At 55.1% G+C, this 21969-nt stretch overlaps 1 protein-coding gene across 3 annotated transcripts in view; it reads left to right on the top strand.

Moving 5' to 3' along the window:
• The window catches only part of ADA (adenosine deaminase), a 28148-nt gene that overhangs the window by 5660 nt on the left and 519 nt on the right, over window positions 1-21969 (top strand). Inside the window, exons 2-11 of one of the 3 annotated variants that reach the window (XM_058685714.1) lie at window positions 6250-6311; window positions 12018-12140; window positions 15789-15932; window positions 16695-16810; window positions 17746-17873; window positions 18594-18665; window positions 18746-18847; window positions 19101-19165; window positions 20875-21004; window positions 21621-21723. In XM_058685714.1, the coding sequence (XP_058541697.1) occupies window positions 6250-6311; window positions 12018-12140; window positions 15789-15932; window positions 16695-16810; window positions 17746-17873; window positions 18594-18665; window positions 18746-18847; window positions 19101-19165; window positions 20875-21004; window positions 21621-21723 (1045 nt within the window). Of the gene's footprint in view, window positions 1-6249; window positions 6312-9339; window positions 9553-12017; window positions 12141-15788; window positions 15933-16694; window positions 16811-17745; window positions 17874-18593; window positions 18666-18745; window positions 18848-19100; window positions 19166-20874; window positions 21005-21620; window positions 21724-21969 lie in introns of those variants that run through there. The other 2 variants (XM_058685715.1, XM_058685716.1) reach the window with 2 other exon arrangements.

The following is a 21969-nucleotide window of genomic DNA, read 5'->3' as shown; positions in this document are numbered from 1 at the left end:
AGGTCCGGTGCACACTCCGGGGCGATGGTCTGGCCTGTGGGCGGGACGTGCGCTTGGAGACAGACTTGGGTTCTAACCCAGCTCTGCTGCTATCAGCCTGGGCAATGTCGGGCAGGTCACAGAGTTCCCTGGAGCTCAGCAAGCCCATCTGGCCTCTGTGGCACCGGGCTGATGTGTATACCTCTGTAAGGTGTACCTTGCCTGGGGGTCAGGATTAACTGAGATAAAGGACCTAATAATAGTAGGCAGCTGGTTATTGCTATTGCTGAATCACTTACTGAATCACTTATGGTAAACTCCCTGAGGCCAGGCCTGCAGGGAAAGTCTAGTAAGACTCAGTCTAGTGTCTCATCTAGTGTGACTCAGACCTGGGTTCAAATCCTGACTCTATCACTGCCTGCCTTTGTGTCCCTGGATATTTTTTGAACTTTCAGTTTCCACCTCTGTAAAATGGTAGTGAAGTTCCCGCCTTGCTGTCGTTAAGGATGAAATCAGTTAATGTGTGTGGATGGTCCAGTATGTCGTAGATACTCAGTAAGCTAGAAGCTGTTCCTGGTTCCTGCTGTTCCTGCTGTTCCTTTTTCCTGAATGGGGACAAGAGAGCAGGGTCCCCACCCCAATCTTGGAGCTTGCACCCCATTATCCTCTGGGGCATGCTGACATCTTCGTGGGTAGTGGCTCATCTCCAGAAAGTTCCATAAGAGGCCTGCCTGAGGAGCTTGGGCTGCCTGAGGAAGGGGGTTCCTGCCTCTGCTTCTCCCCTGACAGGAGTCAAGGCAGCTTTCCGGGAAGCCCCAGGAGCGGTGGGACCTGTAGGACACAGCGGGGCAGCAGGCCCTGTTTTCCCTGTCCCCAGGGGTGCTCTTGCCTCCTGCCTCTTTCCTCCTCCCTCCCTGCACTTCTGTCCCGGTTAGCCCGTGCGTGTGCGTGGGGCACTCCCAGTCCGGTCCGTGCCGCGGCAGGTGTCTCCTGTGGGTGCTTATCTCTAGTCTGACTCCTGGGCAGCTCTGGCTTCTGTTCTGGCTTCCCCCTCACCTCCTTTCCACACGGCGGCCAGAAGGCACTTTTAGAGGTGACCTCCTATCCCAAACCCTTCCGTGGATCCGGCCTTAACTGTGACCTGTCCCTGCCCTCCACCCGCTTTCTACGGCCGCCTCCTCTCCCCACTATATCGTTCTCTATATCAGGCCAGTTCCCTCCCTGCTGCCTGATCCAGATGTTTGCACCCGGGGTTCCTCTGCCTGGAGCCCTTCCCTCTCCCTCCTCCTTTGCCCTGTCCAGCTCTTCCATTTGTCCCTTCTCAGGGGGAGCCCTCGGGCCTTCTCCGTAGTAGCCTCTTGAAAATCGTCTTCCCCATCAGCGTTTAAGCCTGCCCCAGTCACTCCCACCCTACAGACCATTCTCTGGACCCACCTCTCCCTCTAGTCCTTTCTCCAGCCTTTTCTTCTCCTTCAGGAGTAAAATTCTGGAAAGAAGAATCCAAACTTTCTCCTTTTTTTTTTTTTTTTTAAACCTCTACTTGTTTCTTCCCCTCTTCCAGCGTGGATTCTGTCCCCCTCAGGCCTCTGGGATATTTCCTGTAGGATAGTGCTTCTCAGTGTTGGCTATGTGTATTTAAATCTAACGATGATCCCATGTGCAGGCCCAAGGACGTGACTTCACGGACCAGGTTGGGCCTGGGTGTGGGTGACGTCCCAAAGCTTCCCAGGTGCTCCTAATGGGCACCCAGGGCCGAGAACCTCCCCTCCAGGGCCCCATCCCCTGTGGCCTTAGCCCAAGGGATATGTTTCTGTTCTCCTATTGCTTGATGTCTGGCAGGACCTCACTGTATCAGTTTCCTGTAGCTGCTGTGTAACAAATAACCACACACAGTAATGGGAATTTCAAACAATAGAAATTTTGGGGGCACCTGGGTGGCTCAATTGGTTAAGCAGCCAACTTTGGCTCAGGTCGTGATTTCACGGTTCATGGGTTCAAGCCCCCTGTCGGGTTCTGTGCTGACAGCTCAGAGCCTGGAGCTGCTTTGGATTCTGTGTCTCCCTCTCTCTCTGCCCTTTCTCCACTCCTCTCTCTCTCTCTCTCTCTCTCAAAAATGAATAAACATTAAAAAAAAAAACACCTTTTTTTAAACAATAGACATTTTCTCCCTGTTCTGGAGGTCAGAAGGCCAACACCAAGGTGTCAGTAGGGTCACACACCCTGTGAGAGGCGCATCTGTTGACAGCTTCCGGTGGCTCTAGGCTGTCCTTGGCTTGTGACCACTCAGCTCCCATCTGCCTCAGTGGTCACACTGCTAGGAGTTTTTCTTAAAACCCTGCCTCCCTCATAAGGAGATGGGTAATTGCATTATCTAGATAATCCGGGATAAACTCCTCAGAACTTTAAACCACCTGTTTTGCCAGGTGAGGAAATCTGTATTTCTCAGGATTCAGATCTAGCCATATTTGGGCGGTTACCATTCTGATGACCTGCTGGGCCACTCCTCCTCAAAATCTTTTTTGTTTTGTTCATTTTGAGAGAGAAGAAATAAAATCCCAAGCAGGCTCTGCACCCTCAGCGTGAAGCCCTCCTTGGGGCTTGAACCCACGAACTGTGAGATCATAACCTGAGCCGAGATCAAGAGACTTTCGACTGACTGAGCCACCCAGGCGCCCCTCCTCCTTAAAATCTGATTGTCCCTAGGGGCGCCTGGGTAGTTCAGTCGGTTAAGTGTCCGACTTCAGCTCAGGTCATGATCTCACGGTTCGTGGGTTCAAGCCCCACATCGGGCTCTGTGCTGACAGCTTGGAGCCTGGAGCCTGTTTTGGATTCTGCGTCTCCCTCTCTCTCTGCTCCTCCCCTGCTCACACTCTGTCTCTCTGTCTCTCTCGAAAATATTGAAAATTAAAAAAAAAATCTGATTGTCCCTTGCCTTCCTCACACCACACTCCTGGTTTCTCTTCTGCCTCTCTGACAGCTCTTCTCCAGGTTCAACCTCCTGTGTAAAGCCATTGGGTGCTGGTGCTCATGGAGGCTTCCTCTCTGGCCCCTTTCTTAACACCTTCTCCCTGGTGAGGTCATTCAAGGCCACGGCTTCATCATCCATAGTCCTACTTGCATTGCCGGCCTCCATCTCAAAGTACTCTAGAACTTTCCTTCCTGGTTCTGTCCTTTTACATGTGGAGGGCTCAAAGGTATCCTAGCTTAACGAAGATCAAACTGACCATGTCTCTCTCCTCTTACCCCTGCCCTACCTTCCCTCTGAGCGCTGGGGTTTCTTCCTGGGCTGCGCCCAGAGCGTGGGAATCGCTACCCATACCCACCAAGGCCTAACCCGAGGCATCATCCTTGACCCCTTTTTCTGTCCCCCTGCTTTTCCATGTCCTCTTTGCCACCCTGGTTCAAGGCACCATCATCTCTCATAAACTTGACCTTCATAGCCTCCAGCTGGTTTTGCTCTGAGTATCTTCCCCCTCTAGCTGGCTTCAAACCCTGTCATAACTTCTCTGTGCTCTCAAGTTAAAACTTGACTCCCTATGGCCTGGTGGTCCTGCAGCCCCTCCAGCCCCACCACCCCTCTCTTCTTGGAGCCGTGTTTTAGTTCTTCTCCGCACCACATGCTTTCCTATTGCCTTTGCCTGTGCTGTCCCCCCTGCCTAGAATGCTCTTCCTGTTTTCCTCCTCACCCTGCCTTTGCCTCATTGGTTCCTCTCTATCTTTTGGATCTTGTTTCAAGCTCTGCTTTCTCCAGGAAGCCATTGTTGGCCTTCTAGCTGGGTAAGGTCTTTTGTTTATTATCTCTTTGGTAGCACTGTTTATGCCTCTCAAGGACTTGTCTTGGCTTGTGAGTGTACCTTTGTCACTGTGACATTTACTTCCACTTCTCTTGCTGGACTGTGAGCATCACGGGAGCGGGACTCTGTCCCTTTAGCTTTGCTCTCCATTCCTAGCACCCAGCAGGGCCTCAGCAGTTTGGTGAATGCAGGACTCTTCACTGGCAGCGTTTCAGCATCTGTTACGTGCTGGCCTAGCGCACTACATGTGTGAATGTCGTTAAGCCTCACGAAGCCCCAGGAGAGAGGCATGTTAACCGCCCTATTGGACAGACGAGACGCCAGGACACTGGAAGTGAAGTAACTTTGTCCAGGCCGCCAGAGAGGGAGTGGAGGAGCCTGGATTCCAGATCTGACCACAAAGGACCCTGCCTCTCTGGCGGGATCCTCAGCACAGCCACGTGAGGGTTAAGGATAAAAAACCTCACAGGCTCAGGGAGAGGAGGGCCCCTGTCTAGGGTCACACTACTGCTTGGCAGTTCCCTGGGCTGGAAGCTTCAGTGTTCCCAATGCTGACCGTTTTTCTGTTTTTTGAGAATGCAATGAACGGTTAGCTAAGTGGGCATTGAACTTATTTTGTCAGGGAACCAACAACTCCTCTGAGCCTGGGGGTGAGTGCCACTGGCTCCTTTGCAGGCTGGATGACTTCTGGAAAGATCTGATTACTCAGACCAAATTCTGGGAGGAGGGCTTGGCAGCTCTGTGCCTCTGAGGCCCGGGGCTGGGTTTCCTCTACAGGAAGCGGCTCAGTTGGGTGTTCCTGGGATTCCCGGGAGCCGGTGGCTTCCTCCCCAGCCAAGGCAGCTACTTTTGTGTCCAGGTCCCCAAGTTCTAGAGAAGGGCCCAACCTGGAGTTCTCTAGATCTCCCCCTGGCCCAGGAAAAGTCACTTTCCTGCTGTCTCTGAGTACCTGGTATGCTCATCTTTTTTTTTTTTTTTTTTTTTTTTTTTTTTAACATTTATTGATTTTTGACAGAGAGAGACAGAGCGCAAGTAGGGGAGGGGAGAGAGAGAGGGAGACACAGAATCTGAAGCAGGCTCCAGGCTCCGAGTGTCAGCACAGAGCCTGATGCGGGGCTCGAACTCACAGAGTATGAGATCATGACCTGAGCTGAAGTCCAACACTTAACGGACTGAGCCACGTAGGTGCCCCCTGGTATGCTCATCTTAACAGCTTCTGGAAGATGCCCTGGCCGAGAGCGGTGTCTGCTTCCTATGGGCCATACACATCCACCTACACTGTCTTTTTTTTGTTTTTTTAATGTTTATTTTTGAGAGAGAGAGAGACACACACAGAGACAGAGTGCTAGCGGGGGAGGGACAGAGAGGGAGGGAGACACAGAAACCAAAGCAGGCTCCAGGCTCTGAGCTGTCAGCACAGAGCCTGATGGGGGAGGGGGGGGGTGGTCTTGAACTCACGAAGTGTGAGATCATGACCTGAACCAAAGTTGAACACTTGACTGAGCCACCCAAGCATCCAACACTGTCTGTTTTTGTTTTTTGTTTTAAATCCTTAGAGTTGTTCGTGGAGAGGGAGGCAGAAATACCCTGTTTTGTAGCTGAGAAACTGGTTCTGAGAGATCAAGAGTCTTAGATGAGGTCACACAGGCAGCAAAGGGGCAGATCTGGGAGTCCAGTCTGATGGGCGGTCTCCAAAGCCTGGGTCCTTAAACTCCCGGCTTTGTGTGTCGAACATTTGTGGGGTTGTGTGTGGTTGTGTGTGTGTGTGTGTGTGTGTAGAGAAAGATCACCAAGATGGCCAAGTATCTGGTACCCTTTCTGGAATACTGGAAGGATCTTGTGTCACCTAATATTGATTCCTGATAATTGTGCTTAAGTGACATCTGCTTTTGCTTTTGAAGATGGGGCCTGCGTTTTGAAATGCACTGTGGATATTCACAGGTCCAGGAAGTCTGTGGCCAACACTTTTTAATACTGGATTTTGTTGAGTGAGTTGGTGGAGAGCAGACACTGCCTGGGTGGGGGCAGTGGCTGGGCCTCCATAGCTCCTATGGTACCATGGTTGGCCTCGTGTTTAAGAGCACCGGCTCTGGGATTGAACTTGGGTTACAATTCTGGTTCTGCCATTTACCAGCTGTGGTTGAGAACCAAAGCACTAGGCTGGGTTCCTGCCTCTATGGCTTGCTGTGTGGCCTTGGGCAAGTTATTTAACCTCCTTGAACCTCAGCTGTGGTTGAACCTGTCTGTGGTCTTAACTGTTAAAGAGCTAGAGATGACCATTAAACCCGCCCCACAGATGAGGATTAAACAAGGTGGTGTGTGTAAAGAGTTTAGTGGGGCATATGTTCTAAGTGTCCAGTTGATGGGACTAATGGTATCATGGTCGTTGTTAACGCAAACCCTCTGGAAGGTACTTCAGGCATTCATGGGTGTCTGTTCCCCTCCCCCCTTGTTTCCTCTCTCTACCCCCTTGTAGGTGGAGCTGCATATCCACCTGGATGGGGCCATCAAGCCTGAAACCATCTTATACTATGGCAAGTAAGTCCTTGGATAAGAGACCTTCCTCCCCGATATTTGGGGGCCCACAGTTCAACCCAGAGGACTCTGGAGAATTCCAGGGTTGTTCCTTCCTATATCTCCATGGAATCAAGCTGGCCACCCGGCCGGAACAAGGTGGTCTGTGGACAAACGAAGGCCCCTCAGCTCTGGGCGGGAGACCCACAGCCCAAGTCTTCTGCTTTCTGTGCTTCTCTTTCTTCCTGCTGCCAGGTGAGCCAGGAAGAGCTTGCCCTGCCTCACACGCAGACAGGTGCACACACACGTGCGCACACGTACACACGAGGAGGCAGTCCCCAGGACGGAACCGGTCACTGTGTTTTGAATCCGTAGGGTCTATGGCAGGTGATGCACCCACACAGGATGCTGGGACCATTTGCTGAGCATCTCCTCGTGCTGGGCCGCGAGGCTGAGCCCTCTCCTTGAGTCAGTGAATTTAATCCTTCCACACTTGGAGGAGGGAGGGTGTTGCTATCCCCATGTCACTGAGGAGAGCCAGGGGCTCAGAGAAGTGAAGGCAGTAGCCTGAGGCCACATAACCATAAACAGAGTCTAAAATTGACCCAGGGTCATCTGAACCCCAGGGCTTTCCCTATGTGACCCTGGTCATAGCCTGCTGGGGGATGTGGACAGGAGGCCCCTCCTCTGGGGGCCATTCTTCATCTTCCAAGCGAGAATGTGCCTCCTGCCTCGGCTCGCAGTCACGTGGGTGGGTTGAAGGGTCCCTAGTGCCCCCCCAGTGAGGGACACCCGGCCCTCCCTCCCCACCTCAAGGGCTCATGGTGGCCCTTCTCTTGGGTCTAACACTTAACAGCAGGGACTTTAGAGGCCAGTGGGTCCGGATGCAAATGTGAGCACACCATTTCCTTGCTGCAACCTTGGCCTCTTTCCAGAACTGACCTGGGAGATGGGGGCCCCTTCTGCCACCCACCCCTCCTTCCGGGGACTGTGCTCTTCACCTGTTTGCTGGGCACTCCTTCCCTGTGGAGCTGGGAGGACTCCGCCTCTCTCGTTGCCTGGAGCAGTTCAGCTCAGACCCAAGTGTGAACACTCTGCTCCGTAAACCAGAGTCCCCTGGCCTCTCCAGATGCCACCGTTCCAGAGAACTAGCGATGTTGGGGAGTCTGTCCCCCAACTTTCCGGACATCTCTTCCACCTCTGAGAGCTGGGGACAGAGGTCTGGCGGGAACACACTTCTCTGCCTTGTCCTACTTACACAGACCTCACTCTGCCCTAGGGAGTTGCTACTGATGTAGTTTTTGACTCCCCTACGTCATTGACCTTCTGCCGAGCGCCATAGGAGCGCTGCACCGGGGCTGATGTACTCCATCCTCACGACAGCTTGTGAGGAGGTACCACTGTTGTCCCCATTTTGTGGAGGAGGACACTGAGCCCTGGCAGGTGAGGGGACTTGTCTAGTAAGCATGGGTGTGGCCCCGAGTCCACACGCTGAACATTAACTCCTGCCAGCGGGAGGCTTAGGGGAAGCCGTGCCCAGAAAACCCTTAGCTCAGGGTTAAGCACCGTGTCCATAAAGGGCACTTAATGATGGTGTTATTAATTATAAGTCGTGGCTCCGGCTGAGTGGGGTGAAGCTGCTTGGCTTATCTCGGCCTGTCCTTTGCCCGTGCGGAGGGCTGGCCGTTCCCCCACGGCCCCTAATGAGGCCATTAGGGCGGGTTACTGGCACCGGGATGGGATCTCCTGGCAGGTGCTAGTTCAAGGAGTCAGAGGGCACGTGGTGGTGGAGCAAGGAGGCCTGAGTCCGGGATGGGGTAGAGAGAGGAGGGAGGGGAACCGCCCCTGTGGGGATGCTGGTCGGATTTGCTGTCCCCACGTCACCTTGGCATCAGGAGCAGGGGAGGGGCTTTGTGGGCCCCGGGGAAGGGGTGTCACAGGTGCCAGCTGGAGCTTGAGCTCGAGGCCAGCAGGCGGGGGGCCAGGGAGTCGGTCAGATGCAGCTGTGGATGCCCATAAACACACTGGAGGACTTCCTGGGTGTGGTGGGCTGAGGAAGGAAAGAAGGAAGACCCTCCCTCCCTCCCTCCCCGTCACCAAATCCAGTGGCGCCTCTTCTGCCTCTGTGATTTGGGCCTCCGTTGACCACGTCCGTGCCCGCTGCTTCCCTCTGCTCCTGTGATTCTGTCCTCTCGGGTGCTTCTCCCACCTCCTTCTCGATCTCCTCGTGACCCTGTCAGCCGTTTTGCCAAAGCGCACTCTGAACGTGGGCTCGCTCTCCTCCCTTCGCCGCCCTGGCCTGAGCCACCAGCATCCCCACCTGGCCTGTGGCAGTGGCCTCCTGACTGGTCTCCGGGCGGCCGCTCTGGCCTCCCCCGTCTCCTGTCCCCACAGTACTGTAGCCGAAGCAACTGCCTTAAAGCAGAGTCTGACCAGCCCCCCTCCCCTGCTCAAGCCCTCCCACACTCCCAGCTTGCTTAGGGGCAAAGCCGAAGTCCACCCACGGCCCTTACAGACCTGCAAAGCTTGTGTGGCCTCTCTGACCTCTTCTGCTACTTAGTCCACACTGGATGTTTCTCAAACCTGCCAGACTTAATAAACAGAGAGGTTGAGTAACTCTCCCAGGGTCACACAGGCTTTAAGGAACCCAGTCCGTCAGGCTTTGGAACTTGCTGTCTTACGCTGGACACGTAAATAGCCTCATTGCTTCTCTGTTCCCTGCAAAGAAAGTACTGTCTGTTTTACTGACAAGGATGTGGAGGTCCCCGGATGGGACAGCTCCTACCCTGGGTGATTTGGCACCTACGGCAGGGGGATGGACTTTGACCTCCAAATCCTGAGCTCCTCTTCCTCATGGGGCCCTCTGGCCAGGCTCCCTGTGGCCGCATCACCCACCACGGCCGGAAGAGGACTGGCCAAGGCAGGACTGACTGGGGTGTAGGGACCATCTGAGGACCAAGCTTGGTCCCGGGTGGAGCCTTTGCTGCTGAGTGGCTGTGGTGGCAAGAGGACCCGGGGCCCTAACAGGAACTCCTTCTTGCCTCAGCGTTGGGTCCCAGACTGGAGCTTTACAGCTTGGTCTAAGCAGCTTCTGCAGGCCCAGTCGCGTGTGAGATCCTGAAGAGTGTCCCCTGTTTGTTTCCTGCTGGGACTGCAACAGTAGCTCTTGGATCTGTTACCCGCACGGCAGCCAGAAGGAGCACTGAAACCTCTTCATGCCGCTTCCCTGCTTGAAATCCTTCAGCGATTTGCTGGTGCTTTGGGGGTAAGGCCCTAACTTAGCCCCACTGGGCTCCGCCTGCCCTCTGGTTCGCCGCCTGCCCTCTGGTTCGTCACCTACCACTGACCCCACTCTGAGCTCCAGCCTCCCTATGCCTCACCTTCCCTCCTGGCTTCTGCCTGGAGCCCCTCTTGTTCCCTCTGTCTCTTTTCTAGTTCTGCTTAAGGGGCGCCTGGGTGGCTCAGTCGGTTAAGTGTCTGACTTCGTGATCTTGCGGTTCATTAAGTTCGAGCCCCGTGTCGGGCTCTGTGCTGACAGTTCAGAGCCTGGAGCCTGCTTCCGATCCTGTGTCTGCCTCTCTCTCTCTCTCTCTCTCTCTCTCTCTCTCTTCCCCCCCCCCCCCCCACTCATACTCTGTCTCCCTCTCTTTCTCAAAAATAAACATTAAAAAAATTTTTAATTCTGCATAACTGTCCCCTCCTCTAACCGGCCTCCTCTGACCACTCTGTCAAAAGATCTCTTGGTGGCTGATGAGGAGAGAGTCTGGAGAGGGGGGCACTAATGGGACAGACATTTAGGAAGGAAAATAAGTGGGACTTGGGGACTGGCTGCTGGTGGGCAAAGCAGATGGAGTCCCAGGGGAGGCCCCCCCACCGTGGGTTGGGCAGCTGAGGGGTTGGAGGGGCTATATTTGGGGATGTGGAGCGTGGGGCAGGGAGGGGAGAGGTGGCAGGAGGTAGGTGGTCTATCTTGGTCACTGCTGTCCCATCCAGTGCCTGGCCCGCCCTAGGCCCTCAAGTGGTGATGTGTAGAGGCAGAGATTTCTGGATTTTCAGGTGAAAATCTTGAAAGGGGAGGAGTCCTTCTGGACAGGTGTGTAAAAGGGACAGTCTGAAAGCATGTCAGGAGGAAGAGCCCCGCCAGGAAGCGGTGGTCATGGGGGCTGGAGGAAGACCGGTAGGGGAGCCGCACAGAGCAGGTCCAGCAGGGCCTATGCAAGCGAGGCCACTGCATCTGACCACGTGAGCGCCAAAGCCTTCCTCTGCTGCCACCACCAGCTCCCAAATACAGCACTTAAATGGTCCTGGCTCTGGGGCGGGGGACTCGGTCCCTGGGGATGACCTTCTGAGGGTGGCCTTGGGGCAGGCTGCCCGGCAACGGAAGGATCAGGGGGCCCACGCTGCCCTCTGTGCCGGGACCACACCAGGGATGCCATCTCCCCCACGGTGTCCTGTGGGGACACGGGGCTGGGGGGAGGCGGGGGGGTGGGGGCTGGCTGCAGACTGGGGGTCACTCCTGGGCCACCGGGAGGAGAGGAGAGCCTACGTCGGGCCTTAGGGATTTAAGTGGGGAAGCATCGTAGTATTTTAGTGACCGAAGTCAGTAAAGAATGTAAACAACTATTCAAACTTCGGTTTCTCTGGCGATTCCTTCCTTCCTTCCTTCCTTCTTTTGTTCTTGCTTTGCGGATAACCGGGTGCTCCAGCCTGATCTAGTCACCTGATTAACTGTTTGCTCCTATTTTTCGTCTCTTGTGGTACTTGCTGGAGGCGTTTCGCCGCTTTATTTTCCATTCATTTTATTATATCCTTATGATGATTGGCGCCATATTCTTTTAGGTTTCTGGGAGCCCTTACCCTCTGGTTGTCCCCTTCCTGAAAAGGATGCTGTGTTTCAGGGACGTGACCTCTTCACCTGTCCCTGAGGCTCTTCGTTGTCAGGGTTTCAGGTTTTCTTCTGTTCTCTGTGTTGTTTCCTCAGAGCCCCTTTGGTCTCCTGTTTTGTCCCTTCATGGTAGAAGCGTGTCTGGTGTTCTTAAAAGTGGGGCAACTGAGGCCCAGGGGGACCCGGGAGTCGGAGCAGAGGAGCCCAGCCCACCTGCGCACCCCGCTGCCCGCGGCTGAGAGGAGGCTCCGGTCCAGAAGGGCTATTCTGGGCGAGCCCCACACGGGGTCTGCGGGCAGAGAGGGGAGATCGCTCCGAGGTGGGTGGCCAGCCCCCCATGCCTTCCCATGAGCCTCCACCAGACACTCCCAGCTCAGTGCGCAGGACGGGCCTCTCTGATGTGCCGGCCAGATGGAGGACGGAGGGGGCAGGTCTGGCGCCTGCCCCGGGCCTTGTGTTGCTGCAGTTAGTGCCCCGATAACCCCTGACCTGGCATAAGCCCAGCTGGCTCTCCCCACTCCTGGGGCTGAGGAGGAAACTGTGGGCTTGCCCTGGCAGCTTCTCGGGTCCCAGGCACCAGGGATGTGCGTGTGTGTGTGTGTGTGTACAGACTTTAACTCCGGTTATCCCCTCTTACGACTCCCTGGCTGGTCACAGCCTTGGGGACAGGAGCTGCTGGTAGGATTCCAGTCTGGGTTCTAAACGCCCCAGGCCTCAGTTTTCCCATCTGTTTAACGGGAGGAGTTGGGTGGAGAGATCCCCGGGTTTCATGTTCTGGCTCCTCTGAGGGGTTGGTTGGGTCCCGCTCAGGAGCGGCCCCGCTGCTCTCACGGTTCTGTTCCCAGGAAGAGGGGGATTGCCCTCCCCGCTGACACCGCAGAGGAGCTGCAGGACATCATCAGCATGGACAAGCCCACCAGCCTCCCAGATTTCCTGGCCAAGTTTGACTACTACATGCCTGTCATCGCGTGAGTCACCCCCCACCCCCGCCCCAGGCTCTGGGTGACTCCCATTCCCTGTGGCCTGTGCCTCCACCTGTGGGGTGAAACCCCAGTTCTGTTTCTCATCCTTGTGTGTGCATTTGTGTGAATCTCTCCCTACCTTTGGGCCTTGAGTTTTTTTCCTTCTGGAACGTGGGTATAATGCACTGATGTTTTTCTTCAACTTCTATGGAAAAGTGACCGGGGGTGAGGTCAGGAGCTCATATCCTAGTGTCTGATCCTGTCACCAGATAACTGTGACATGGGGAAAATGTACCCTCTCTGGGCCTCTGTTCGCTTATCTAGACAGTGGGGCTCGTGATCCCATCTACCTCCTAGGACTGGAGTTTGGAACGGACACAGCACTGTCCTCAGCAAGTCCCCTGTTACGATGAAGATACCTTCATGGACAGCCAGGCACTGGTGTTTTTGTTTTTTAATGTTTACTTAGTTTTGAGAGAGAGAGAGAGAGAGAGAGAGAGAGAGCGAGCGAGCACGAGCAGGGGAGGGGCAGAGAGAGAAGGAGACACAGGATCCGAAACAGGCTCCAGGCTCTGAGCTGTCAGCACAGAGCCCAACGCGGGGCTCGAACTCACGGACCGTGAGATCATGACCTGAGCCGAAGTCAGACGCTTAACTGACTGAGCCACCCAGGCGCCCAAGGCACTGGTGTTTTCATGTTACCTTTCATTCCTTCCATCTTTTAATAGCAGAGTCTCTTTGATCTAGAAGAATAAGTGTGCAGCTCCCAGAACTGTACTCTTTGTGGTTGGCAACAGTCCTGCCAGGTGGACATGCTCCTCGTTCGCAGAGGAGAAATGAAGGCTCAGGAAGTATAGGAGCATGGCCAGGACCACACAGCTGCAAGGGGTGAAGCCCAGATTCTTCCCCTGATGCCACCTTGAGCTTCCTGGCACGAGGCAGAGTTTCCCAGGGCCGGTGAGAGTCAAGCCTTTGCAGTCTGTGCTTCCGGAGCTCTGGAAGGGGAAGAGGCAAACGGGCTGGAGGCAGTCAGGGAAAGCTGCCTAGAGGAGGAAGTATGGCCCAAGCTTTGGGATAGATAAGGTGTGATGTCGTCCAGAGGGCTGGACCTGAGGAAAGGTTTGGAGCACGTGCCCATTATGGGTTGTTGGAGGGCCAGTGAAGAAGGTATTGAGGCAGATGGAGGCCGTTGGCTAGATTCACCATCTGACCTACTGTAGGTTTTATTTTTTAATTTTTTTTTAAAGTTTTATTTATTTTGAGAGAGAGAGGAAGAACATGAGCAGGGGAGGGGCGGGGGGTGGGGGTTGGAGACAGAATCCCAAGCAGGCTCCACGCTCAGCCTGGAGCCGACCATGAGATGAGCGGATATCAAGAGTCAGAGTCAGATGCTTAACCGACTGAGCCACCCAGGCGCCCCCTACTGTAGATTTTACGTTTTGCTTATTTACTTGCCTGCCTTGCTCAACTGTAGGCACTGCAGGGACGGGGATTTTGTCCGCCTTGTTTGCTGTATCCCCTGGGCCTAGGACCGTGCTGGTCACAGTGGGGAATGAATGCGTTCCACAGCTGTGGGGTGTGGGGGCAATCTGGCACCCTCTTCCTGGGAGGCCAGCTCCCCTGCGGCAGGTCTGAGGTCCCAGACCCAGGCTCTGCCCCTGCCCCACAGGGAAGGCAGCAGCTGTCCCCCACCTCATCCGCAAAGGCATGGTCCCCTTTTCCTGGGAGTTGGCCAACTTCCCCAAGACACTTCCCTCACACATTCTAGTAACCATTTTCTGTTTTCACTCTTCATGGTGGAAACTTCCAGCTAGGCACAGTTCATTGTCACTTGAGTACTTAGAATGGCCCTGGCAGGTTAAATGTGCCTTGCTTCTAGAGCCAGCACTCCGCTACCAACAAAACCACTTCAAGCATCTGTCTGTTCTGCTCTAAGCACTGGCCTGGGTGAGTTTTATGATGTTTAACGTGTTTGTCCTCACGATCACGTTTGACATGAGCGGCAGGCTGACTCACAAGAGTCCCGCAACAGGTAAGTGTGGGAGCCGGGATTCAAGTCTGAGTCGCGAGTTTCTCCCTGACCCCAGGGTACCGTCTGGATTTGTCCATTCTCTCTCGCCTTAGTTTTATTGGGGTATAATTGATAAATAGAAATTATGTGCCTTTAAGGTGTTTTGATGTGTATATCCATTGTGAAACGATCATTGCAGGCAAGCTAAGTTAACATATCCATCACTGTGGATAGTTACCTTTTGCTTTTTTTTTTTTTTTTAATTTTTTTTTTTTTCAACGTTTTTTATTTATTTTTGGGACAGAGAGAGACAGAGCATGAACGGGGGAGGGGCAGAGAGAGAGGGAGACACAGAAGCGGAAACAGGCTCCAGGCTCTGAGCCATCAGCCCAGAGCCTGACGCGGGGCTCGAACTCACGGACCGCGAGATCGTGACCTGGCTGAAGTCGGACGCTTAACCGACTGCGCCACCCAGGCGCCCCACCTTTTGCTTTTTTAAAAAATATTTTTTTAATGTTGATTTGAGAGAGAGAGAGCGTGAGTAGAGGAAGGACAGCGAGAGAGAGAGAGAGAGAGAGAGAGAGAGAGAGAGAATCTAAAGCAGGCTCTGAGCTGTCAGCACAGAGCCTGACATGGGGCTTGAACCCATGAACCGTGGGATCACGACGTAAGCCGAAATCAAATGGTTAACCGACTGAGCCACCCAGGTGCCTCCCTTTTTCTTTTTTCTTGCCTTTGTGTGTGTGTGTGTGTGTGTGTGTGTGATGGGAACACTTAAGCTCTACCCTTCTAGCAAATCTCCAGTATGTGATACAGTATGGTTACCTATGGTCACCATGCTGTACATTAGGTCTCCAGAACTTACTCATCTTGTGGAACTGAAATTTTGTACCTTTTGCCCAACATCTCCCAATTTCCCCTTTCCCTGCTCAACCTGCCCCTGGCAACTACTGTGGTAATTTCTGCTTTTATGAGTTGGACTGTTTTAGATTCCACATGTGAGATCATGCAGTGTTTGTCTCTCTGCGTCTGGCTTATTTCACTTAGCATAATGTCCTCCGGCTTCATCCATGTTGAAAACGGCAGAATTTCCTTAAGGCTGAATGCTGTTTCAGTGTGTGTGTGTGTGTGTGTGTGTGTGTGTGTGTGAGAGAGAGGGAGAGAGATTTATCCATTCATCTGTCAGTGGACCTTGAGGTTGTAACAATGTCTTCACTGTCGTAAATAATGCTGCAGTAAACATGGCAGTGCAGATACCTCGGTGAGATCCTGACTTCATTTCCTTTGGACAAATATCCAGAAGGGGATTGCCAGATCATATGACAGCTTAGTCTTAATTTCTCAAGGAACCTCCACACGGTTTTCCACGGTGGCTGCAAAAATTTGCGTTCCTGCCAGCAGTGCACAGGGGCCCCTCTTCTCCACACCCTCACCATCACTTGTCTCTTTGATCGTGGCCATCCTAACAAGGTGTGAGGTGTGAGGTTGTGGTTTTGATTTGCATTTCCCTGATAGTGATGCTGAACACCTTTTCATAAAACCGGGCCATTTGTATGTCTTTTGAGAAATGTTTATTCAGGTCCTTTGCCCGTTTTAAAAATCAGATTATTGTTCCCAACCCTTCTCTTCCCTTCCCTTCCCAGGGGCTCCCGGGAGGCCATCAAAAGGATCGCCTATGAGTTTGTCGAGATGAAGGCCAAGGAGGGCGTGGTGTATGTGGAGGTGCGTTACAGCCCGCACCTGCTGGCCAACTCTAAAGTGGAGCCGATCCCCTGGGACCAGGCAGAGTGAGTGACCACCTGGAGGGGCCGGTCCCAGGCTATGGTGGGATGGGTCAACCTGAGACTCGGGGGCAGGCTGGTAGGAGCCCGACCTAACGTTACGCCCCCTGGTCCTGTCCATGCCCTCAGAAAGTTAAGGTCCTGTCCTTAACTCTGTCACATGAGACATTCCCAGCCCTCATCTGGGCTGGCTGGCTGGCCTGCTGGCTGATTTATTTACTTACTTATCTACCTTTGGAAAAAGTGGGCATCTGTGTCTTGCCTCCTTTGTCCCGGACACAGACCCACAGTCTAGAAACATTAACCCCCTCATTCAGTGACTTCTAGGTGTCCTGTTCTAACCCTGTGATTGAAGTGAGTGTGGCCCATTCCTGCCCCTCTGCCGGGACCCCAGGGGTCTCTAAGTGGCATTGCCCAACCCCACTGCCCCCTTCTAGCTACAACTCTGATACATGCGGACTAGTGGGAATCTGAGCAGGCGGGCTTATCAGTGCCCGGCATCCACAGGGAGGGTTGTGTCTGACCAGCACCCCCCACCCCCGCCCCACACACCTTCCAGTCTGGAAGTGCCCCAGCAAGCCGGAAGTGGGGTGTGCCAGGGCTGGGGGCCATGTCTTTCTCCCCAGAGGCGGTGGGTTCATGGGGGCTGAAGCCGCTTCAGAAGACTCTTCTCTCTCTCTCCCCTCAATGCCCCCCCACATCCCAGTCCCGGGGCTGTGTCCTTTAGACCTTTGCCTCTGCCCCATCCCTACTCTTCTCCCCCCACAGAGGGGATCTCACCCCCGACGAGGTGGTGGCTGTGGTGAACCAGGGCCTCCAGGAGGGAGAGAGAGACTTTGGGGTGAAGGTGCGGTCTATCCTGTGCTGCATGCGCCACCAGCCCAGTGAGTACGCCCTCAGCCCTGCCCCAGGCCGCCCCTCTGACACCGGCCGATCCCCCAGCCTGGCCCTGGAGCCACATCGGGCTTCCCCTGCCCCCACCACCATGGTGCTGAGCCCCTCAGCAGGACCTTGGGGCTTCGGGCTCGGAACTCCTGGCAGCCGAGAGACGCTTCTCCCCAGGGAGATCAGGCCTGACGGCCACGTGACCTGCAGGCAGCACAAATCCAAAGGAACCTGAACAACAGAAAAAAAAATCTAGGCCAGGTTCCATGTACAGAGACTTGCACGTATTTTCTCTGATCCTTGTAGCAGCCTGTGAGGTAGGACAGCCGTTGTCTCCCCTCTGATAGATGAGGAGACTGAAGGGCGGGGGAGCCTCTCTCTCCTCAGTCAGGAAGGCAGAAAGCCCACGCGAGAACACAGGGCCATCTGGTGCCAAAGCCTGTGACCGTTCACCCGTTTTTAAACCCTTCATGACGCCTTGATTGGTTAAGAGGACGGAGTATGCTAGCAATACGTCCAGTAGCGCTCGTGTGGGGTCTGTTCTGGGCTTCCGTGTTAAACCGGGGGGTCTCCATCTCCTCATGAGCCAAGTGAGGCTTAGCTCACCCCGCCCCCTCGAGGGCAGAGGTGGGGTCAGGTGAGACACAGCCATTTGTTGTCGACCAAGCCAGGCCCCGCCCTCGGCACTTTCCACACAGGGCCTGGCCAGGGGCCGATGCGGTGGCAGCTGGAGTCCTCTCAGAGGAGAGGAAAGCGAGGCCCTGGATGGAGGGGTTGGCCAAAGGCCACGTGCTTAGGCCATGGCCAGCGGGATCTGAAGACCCAACGTGGGCCCCCCGCCTTGCCGCTGGGCTCAGGTTGGGGGACAGTGAGCGGGGGGGTGGGGCTCTCCTCGGTGATGCCATCAGAGACCCGGTGGGCATCTTGCCCACAGACTGGTCCCTGGAGGTGGTGGAGCTGTGTAAGAAGTACCAGCATCAGACTGTGGTGGCCATTGACCTGGCTGGAGACGAGACCATCCAAGGGAGCAGCCTCTTCCCGGGACACGTGAAGGCCTACGAGGTGGGTCCCGCAGGAAGGTGGGGAGGGCGACACCGGGTGAGCACCAGGAGCTGGCTTCCACCCAGGAGGGAGAGGTCACACGGACTGGGGTGCGTGAGGCCTCCGTGGTCCCCTAGTGCAGCTTAGTTGGGTCTTGGGGGTGCTAGACATTGGGAATTTGGTATAAACAGAAGACTCCCCCTTGGTGTTGGGAGTACTATGTGTGAGCCTGTTTCTTTCTGTCTGTACCTTGCTATGTGAACTTGGGTGAGGCTGCCCCTTCTCTGGGCTTCCGTCGCATCTGTTGGCACGACAGAGTTAGAGCAGACATCTCGAAGCCTGACGATGCACTTCCCGTGGATGCAGCGGGGGGCTTTAGAGAAGGGGCTCTGGAGTCTCCCCTCCAAGATTCAGAGCTCGGCTCCCCACCTGTTCGATCATCGTCCTGTTACTTTCCTGGGTCTGTTTCTCTCCTTGTAAAACAGGTATCATAATACTTGTGGATGTTAGGTAACATATACAAACCATTTCATACGGTGAGAGACACATAATAATTGTCTAATAAAGGGCAGCTGCCACTTAGATTACGATGACACAAACAAAACCCCCGACTTCCCCATCTTGAAGCAGGCCAGCTGACTGGGCGTAGTTCAAGGCTGCCAAAACTCAGACCCAGAGTGCGGTGAAGGTCGGGCTGCTGGGGCCCCCCAGGCCGCCCGTGACCGGCACTTGCCTTTCCAGGAGGCCGTGAGGAGCGGCATTCACCGCACTGTCCATGCAGGGGAGGTGGGCTCCGCAGACGTGGTGAGACAGGTGAGGAGGCGGGGCTGGCGTGGGGCCCTTCTCCCCGCTTCCTGCCCACCTGGTACTAGGCTCCACTTGCTTCTCTGCAGGCCGTGGACACGCTGAAGACAGAGAGGGTGGGACACGGCTACCACACGCTGGATGACGAGGCCCTTTACACCCGGCTGCGCCGCGAAAACCTGCATTTCGAGGTGAGTGGCTGGGGAGCGAGGGGACCGAGGCGGAAGGGCAGGGGCCGCCGGGGCCGGGCCAGTGTGGCAGGACTGGGCAGTGGGCATCAAAGCTGCCACGATGGAGCTCACAGGACTCGGCAGCTGGGAGGCCAGCATGGCTGTGCGGAGAATGGTGTCAGAGCAGGGGTGACACCCTGGGGTGTCTCAGCCTGGGGTCTGGGAACAGTGTGGCCTGGGGGCATGCGTGCCAGCTATCTACCTGCTCTTCCAGGTCTGCCCCTGGTCCAGCTACCTCACAGGCGCCTGGAAGTCGGACACAGAGCACCCGGTGGTTCGGTGAGGCCCAGGCCCTGGGGCCCATTCGGTTTTGTACAGCAAAGTGAAGGGTGGGAGGGAAGTGCAGGGGCTGGGTGCTGGCCCACGCGGGGCCTCTTGATAGGAAATCTCTCTGAGGCCTTGGGGAGCAGGTGCTGCTGTCCTCACCTTACGGACGAGGAGCCCAAACCGCGGGTGTGCTATAACATGCCGAGGAAGCCCCGCTCCCGAATAGTGGACCGGGGGCCCCCTCACTCCTGTGGCCACAGCGCAATGTTCCGCTGGCCTTGAGGTGGGATGGGTGCTTCCACGCTCCAGATTCGGCCTCCTAGGCATCAGGAAGAGGAGTCTTTCCAGCTCGCGCAGTCCTGGCACCTCCGGGTGTTCCCCCAAGCACTATCTTGAAGCTTTCCCATGGTGGGGGGGCGGGGGGGTCTGGCCCATCCCAGCCTGCTTCTAACCCACCACCTAACCAGACACCTTGGCCCTTCTTCCAGCTGTCCTGTGACTGAGCCCCGGGGGTGGTGGCATCAGGCCTCAGGAGGGCAAAGCCACCTTTCCCTGACACAGGAGAAGGCGACAAGAACTTGGGGCGACCGTGGTCAGGCCTGCACTGGTCTGTCTGCCAAGCTTAAGAAGGGAAGGAGCTCGGGCTGTGATCGGATTACAAGGGGGTCCTGAGGTCCGCTTCAGGGTGGTGGAGCGTGTGGTACCTGCTGAGCGTCCGAGTGCAGATTCTTGGAGGCACACAGCCTGTGGGCTGGAGAAAGGTTCATGGAGAAGTGACAGCCTCAGGAGATGGGGGAGCAAGAGGGCCTAGGAGAGAACGCAAGATAGTGACGTTTAAGGGACAGTCTGGTACGAGGCGAGCCAAAAGTGTGCTCTCCAAGAAATCAAAAGGGTTTTAAGACCAGTCAACAGTGTACAATTGTGCTACACAAGTCAAGTGAGGTAAGAGCCAGGAAAGGCCTGGGTTTACAGAGACGGTGATCTGGGATTGTGCCAGGAACTCTTTCCACGCAGGGCTGGTTGAAGAGTTGATGCCAGTGGGATTGAGGGTGAACAGGGTGGAGTCCAGACAGCTCCCTCAGAGTGCGGGCTGTGAAGACGAAGGCTCCAGAGGGTGCTGCTTGCTGGGCCTCCCCGCTTTCCAGGCCGTTCATAGATCCCAGGCTGAGCCCTTGATTTTAGAGGTTGTGACACCCCAAATCCGTCCCGGCAGGAGTATCTCTCTGGCCCCACACGTATCCCACCCTGTCTCACATTTCTCCAAATTCCTCCTCACATCACTGTGTCCTGTAATGCCACTTCAAGAACACGGAACCTCATGGTCTCTGCTCTGGCACTTGCTGCCATGCGACCTGGGACACGTCCTTCTCCGCTCTGAGCTTAGTCGATTGCCCGTGTTCACTGAAGAGGGTGGCCCATCACTAGATTGCCCAGGGCTTCCTTCCATGCTCTCTGGTGTCCTATGATCTGCCATTCTACCTGTTCCTCTTCTGTCTTCGCCCAGCTCTGGGCTGGTCAGATGGGTCTGTCTTGAGTTGCTAGTTACGTGGCATTACACAAGTCGCCTGAGTTCCCTGAATTTTCTTCCTTTGTACAGCGAGCAGCTCTTCCAGGTCTAAAGGTGCTGCAAGGCTCAAGGGAGGGTGAAAGCCAACGTGCGGTGACTGTTCACCGCAGAGTAAAAGGAGGCTCTTCCCTCTCCCCCTCACCCCTGTATCCAGGTTCAAACGTGACCAGGCTAACTACTCACTCAACACGGATGACCCTCTCATCTTGAAGTCCACCCTGGAAACCGATTACCAAATGACCAAACAGAACATGGGCTTTACTGAAGAGGAGTTCAAGAGGCTGGTGAGTGGGCGTGAGGCCTGGGGGTGTGTGAGGCCTGCAGGTCTTGGCCAGGGCCCGGAACCTCTGGAGATGAGTGACTTTGCCTCAACGGGCCAGGCCAAGCCAGACCTAGAGGTAGGTGCCCTCTATGGATACGACCTCAGGCTGGTGTGTTGACCTAGTACCAGGTTTTTTAGCCTTTGCCTGGATTGAGTGCCTGTAAAGAATCTGATAAAAACTGTCCACTCTCTCTCCAGAAAGGTGTGCTCAGCTAGAATTCTGCACACATTTCAGGCCGTTCATAGATCCCAGGCTGAGCCCTTGATTTTAGAGGTTGTGACATCCCAAATCCGTCCCGGCAGGAGTATCTCTCTGGCCCCACACGTATCCCACCCTGTCTCACATTTCTCCAAATTCCTCCTCACATCACTGTGTCCTGTAATGCCACTTCAAGAACACGGAACCTCATGGTCTCTGCTCTGGCACTTGCTGCCATGCGACCTGGGACACGTCCTTCTCTGCTCTGAGCTTAATCGATTGCCCGTGTTCACTGAAGAGGGTGGCCCATCACTAGATTGCCCAGGGCTTCCTTCCATGCTCTCTGGTGTCATATTATCCACCATTTTGGTCCTTCTAGAACATCAATGCGGCAAAGTCCAGTTTCCTCCCGGAAGATGAGAAGAGGAAGCTTCTTGATCTGCTCTATAAAGCCTATGGGATGCCATCTTTGGCTGCTGCAGGTATGTTCCTGGCTGATCTTCTGGGCTGCCGACCTGCCTTGGCTGAGCCTGGCTTTCTGTGGGATTTCCTGCAAGAAGCACCCCCTTCCCCTCCTGGGCAGTGCCAAGAGTGTGGGGACTCCCTGGCCACGTGGTTTTAGGTGACAGTGCCCCTCACTGGATCAGCTTACCTTCTGTGTAATGCTGCCTTGAGGCTGGTCTCAGGGGAGAGTTTCTGAAGTGTAGTCCCAAAGGTCTTGGCAACTT

Source organism: Neofelis nebulosa, chromosome 9, assembly GCF_028018385.1.
Source record: "Neofelis nebulosa isolate mNeoNeb1 chromosome 9, mNeoNeb1.pri, whole genome shotgun sequence".
NCBI lineage: Eukaryota > Metazoa > Chordata > Mammalia > Carnivora > Felidae > Neofelis > Neofelis nebulosa.
The sequence above is the reverse complement of the archived record's forward strand: the minus strand, read 5'-3'. Positions and strand labels throughout refer to the sequence as shown.